Source organism: Limulus polyphemus, unplaced genomic scaffold (assembly GCF_000517525.1).
Source record: "Limulus polyphemus unplaced genomic scaffold, Limulus_polyphemus-2.1.2 Scaffold11293, whole genome shotgun sequence".
In the NCBI taxonomy this organism is placed as follows: Eukaryota; Metazoa; Arthropoda; class Merostomata; order Xiphosura; family Limulidae; genus Limulus; species Limulus polyphemus.
The window spans coordinates 1-3,634 of NW_013676903.1; the positions used below are offsets into that span (position 1 = coordinate 1).

General features: G+C 32.2%; 1 protein-coding gene across 1 annotated transcript in view; it reads right to left on the reverse strand.

Annotated features, from left to right (window-relative positions):
* Nucleotides 1–157: 157 nt before the first annotated feature.
* The window catches only part of LOC111083804 (glutamate receptor ionotropic, delta-2-like), a gene marked incomplete at its 3' end in the record, with an annotated part of 11,373 nt that continues 7,896 nt past the window's right edge, over nucleotides 158–3,634 (reverse strand). The window contains exons 5-6 of the mRNA XM_022380498.1: nucleotides 1,878–2,028; nucleotides 158–369 (exon numbers count right to left, since the gene is read on the reverse strand). Of these exons, the coding sequence (XP_022236206.1) occupies nucleotides 158–369; nucleotides 1,878–2,028 (363 nt within the window). The remainder of the gene's footprint in view (nucleotides 370–1,877; nucleotides 2,029–3,634) is intronic.

The window sequence follows — 3,634 nt, forward strand, 5'->3', positions numbered from 1 at the left end:
ACTGATCCAGATCTTTCAGACTATATATATATATATATATCTGTAGTCACCATGAACATTGAATGTGAATACGATCATTTTACAACTCCAGGCAAGAGACTAGACTGATCCAGATCTTTCAGACTATATATATACATGTATATATATCTGTACTCACCATGAACATTGAATGTAAAGACGATCCTTTTTCAACTCCAGGCAAGATACCAGACTTTTCCAGATCTTTCAGATTGTTTATTTGAACATCTGCTTTCATTACTAAGATAGCCATCAAGTGCCCACTGAAGCTTTGCATTATAACGATTACAGTCAACCACCAAAATGTCTGAAGAACCCTTTGGTGGTGTAGGATTTGCTCGTGTGATGATCCTAAATAGAATGTAATTATTTACTTTCTTTTCTTGTCGTCAGCATAAAGATAGCACGTAAAAGAATAATTTAAAGTGTAAATAATAAAAAATAGTCTTGGCTAAAATGTTTGCATACTGTTCTATATTGATGTTATTGTCTACATGCGTGGAATAGTTATTGAGTAAATGCCCGAGTAGTAACAGAGAAGGTAACGTATGATCGGACAAATATGTACGAGTTGTTATTCTGGTCTGTATAAGTTGTTTTGAGCATTTGTTCGTCTAAACACACATTGTATTATATAAAAGGGTGTGCTATTTGTATAATATTTTTCGAAACAGATCAACGCTTTGTTCAAACAATTTATCTGTACTTGGTGTAAAGTGATGCCTCGTCATGTCCCAGAAGTTATAGGGTGTCAAATTGTTCAACTATCCAGATATGCTATGAAGCAAATGGACATTGCCAGAACGGTAGGATACCCCAGTGTACTGTATCCAGAGTCCTGAAACGTCACCGGACTACATGAAACGTTGTTTGAGAAAAGTATACTAGTAGACGCCAAAAATACTGACCAGATTAACACGTCAAGGTCGAAAGAAGTCTTACAACACCTTACGACAGGAATAGCATTAACACATTATTACAGGTTATCCAGAAGAACAGTGAATAGGAGACTAACTGAACAAGGTTAATTTTCAATAAGTGCTATCTGTAAACTGATATTAGCCATAATTCCCCGCCGTCACCGTTGTACTTTGGTGAAATAGAATGCCATCCTTCAGTTAGGACACTGGTGACATGTCATCTTTTCAGATGAGTTCTGTTTCTAGCTTGTTGAAGTTGATGGTAGGATTCGTGTTCGTCGTTCGCATGGAAAATAGATGAGGAAAGACTGTCTTTCCCACAGTGAACACACACAGGAGGTGGTGCTCTACATGTTTAGGCAGCTATAAACTATTTATGGCTAAATTCACAATTATACAATTTAGGTTAATATATCTATTTCGAACTGCATTTTGGACGCGTATTTATTGACTGACAGAGAACTAGAACGTGTCGCACCTACTAGATATTATGATGCAATGATACTCAATTAAAACGACAAGGTTCTAGTAACATGACGCAATAATATATCAATCGCCAATTCATAACTACTGAAATACACAACGTATAATTCGCAGATAGTTATGTAAACATACCCGCTATAAACTATCGCTTTTAGAAATAACTTGAACACTGGCGCTATACTTGAATTGAAACAGTCGTGTATATCTAACAAGAAGAAAGTCAGTAATTCAATTTAATCTGGCTTTACAGGTTTATAGTAGACAGAAAAAAGTCATTAGTTAAACTTTCGGGTGTACAGTATACAGTAATTCAACGTAACCTGCTTTTACACGTGCATGTTTTTCTTGCTTATTACAAAAAAAATCAACAGCTGTTTCATTATAATCACCAGTTTCTGGAACTGTTCGTCATGTTTACTGTGACATCAATAAGAAATCAACAGCTGTTCCACTTACCTTGATAAAGCAAGTTCCCATAAAACTTCCACACATATTTAGGAAAAGAATTGATCCATCTAGTTGTTTTCAGGTTGTTGCTCATAACGAAGTCAAAGAAGCAAGCAATGAAAGATATTGTTAGAAGGGACAATATCAATCCCAGCCAAACCTACAATTAAAGATATTGTTAGAAGGAACACTATTAATCCCAACTAAACTTAAGTAAAAGATATTGTTGGAAGAGACACTATTAATCCCAACCACACATACAATCAAATATATTGTTGGAAGAGACACTATTAATGCCAACCACGCATACAATCAAATATATTGATGGAAGGGACACTATTAATCCCAACCACACATACAATCAAATATATTGTTGGAAGGGACACTATTAATCCCAGCCAAACCTACAATCAAATATATTGTTGGAAGGGACACTATTAATCCCAACCACGCATACAATCAAATATATTGTTGGAAGGGACACTATTAATCCCAACCACGCATACAATCAAATATATTGGTTGGGATTAATAGTGTCCCTTCCATCAATATATTTGATTGTATGCGTGGTTGGGATTAATAGTGTCTCTTCCAATAAACTTAAGTAAAAGATATTGTGAGAAGCAATAATATCAATTTCAATTAAACCTACAAAAAGTGTTTAAAAGTAATGCTAAAAACTAAATGAATGATATCAATCAAATCTACTTTGAGAAGTAATGGGTGAACATTGCCTATACTTTGTAAATTTAAATTATATTCAAAGCTGGTAGTACCATCTTGAAATACTTAGAAATGTTTGTTGAGAACGGCGCGAAATTTAATCCACCTTGAAATCAACAAGAACACAAATTACAAACTTACAAATTGATTTTTAGGGTTTTCAAAATATAACAACTGCTTAAACTAATGTCGAATGAATTTATTGGAGGGATTTAAATGAACCCTCTACCGATCAAACTTATGTAGACAAACAATGGGAGGAATGGTTTGAGTTTGGAAGCCATTTCAACTTTACCCCATTAATGCCATAAATAAGGGTTCAATTGAGCACAAATATCAGTAGCAAAGTAAGTAAAGACAGATGAAAGTGACCTATAATGCCATGTGTATCACTGATACCTTTGCATCAGAATAATTCCTCCTGAGTGAAATTGTAGGAGGAGAATACCACCCCTCCATAGCAATATGTTTTTAATCCTTCATTGCCGGTTAGCTTGGCTAATTGGCCATATAATACAATTAATTTATTTCACTCTAATTGTTATTGAGCTTCAACAATTAACAATAAAGATAATAAAATGTTTGATAATAGTATCTATATTTCGAAAATATATTGTTAAATATGTTTGACAGAGAAATGTTTTTAACATTATTTTAATTTCACTCCTCTTTACCACAAGAACTTTAAGAATTATATTAAAATCTTTAATTACATAGATTATTATAACAACTAAGAATTTGTTAAAGATATTTTATTGTAGATTACTATAATAACTAAGAAATAGTTTTAAATCTGTTATTACATATGTTATATGATAACCTTAAGAATTAGTTTTAAATCTGTTATTACATATGTTATATGATAACCTTAAGAATTAGTTTCAATTCTTTAATTACACAGATTATTATAATAACTTTAATAATTAGATTCAATTCTTTAATTACACAGATTATTATAATAACTTTAATAATTAGTTTCAATTCTTTAATTACATAGATTATTATAATAACTTTAATAATTAGTTTCAATTCTTTAATTACAT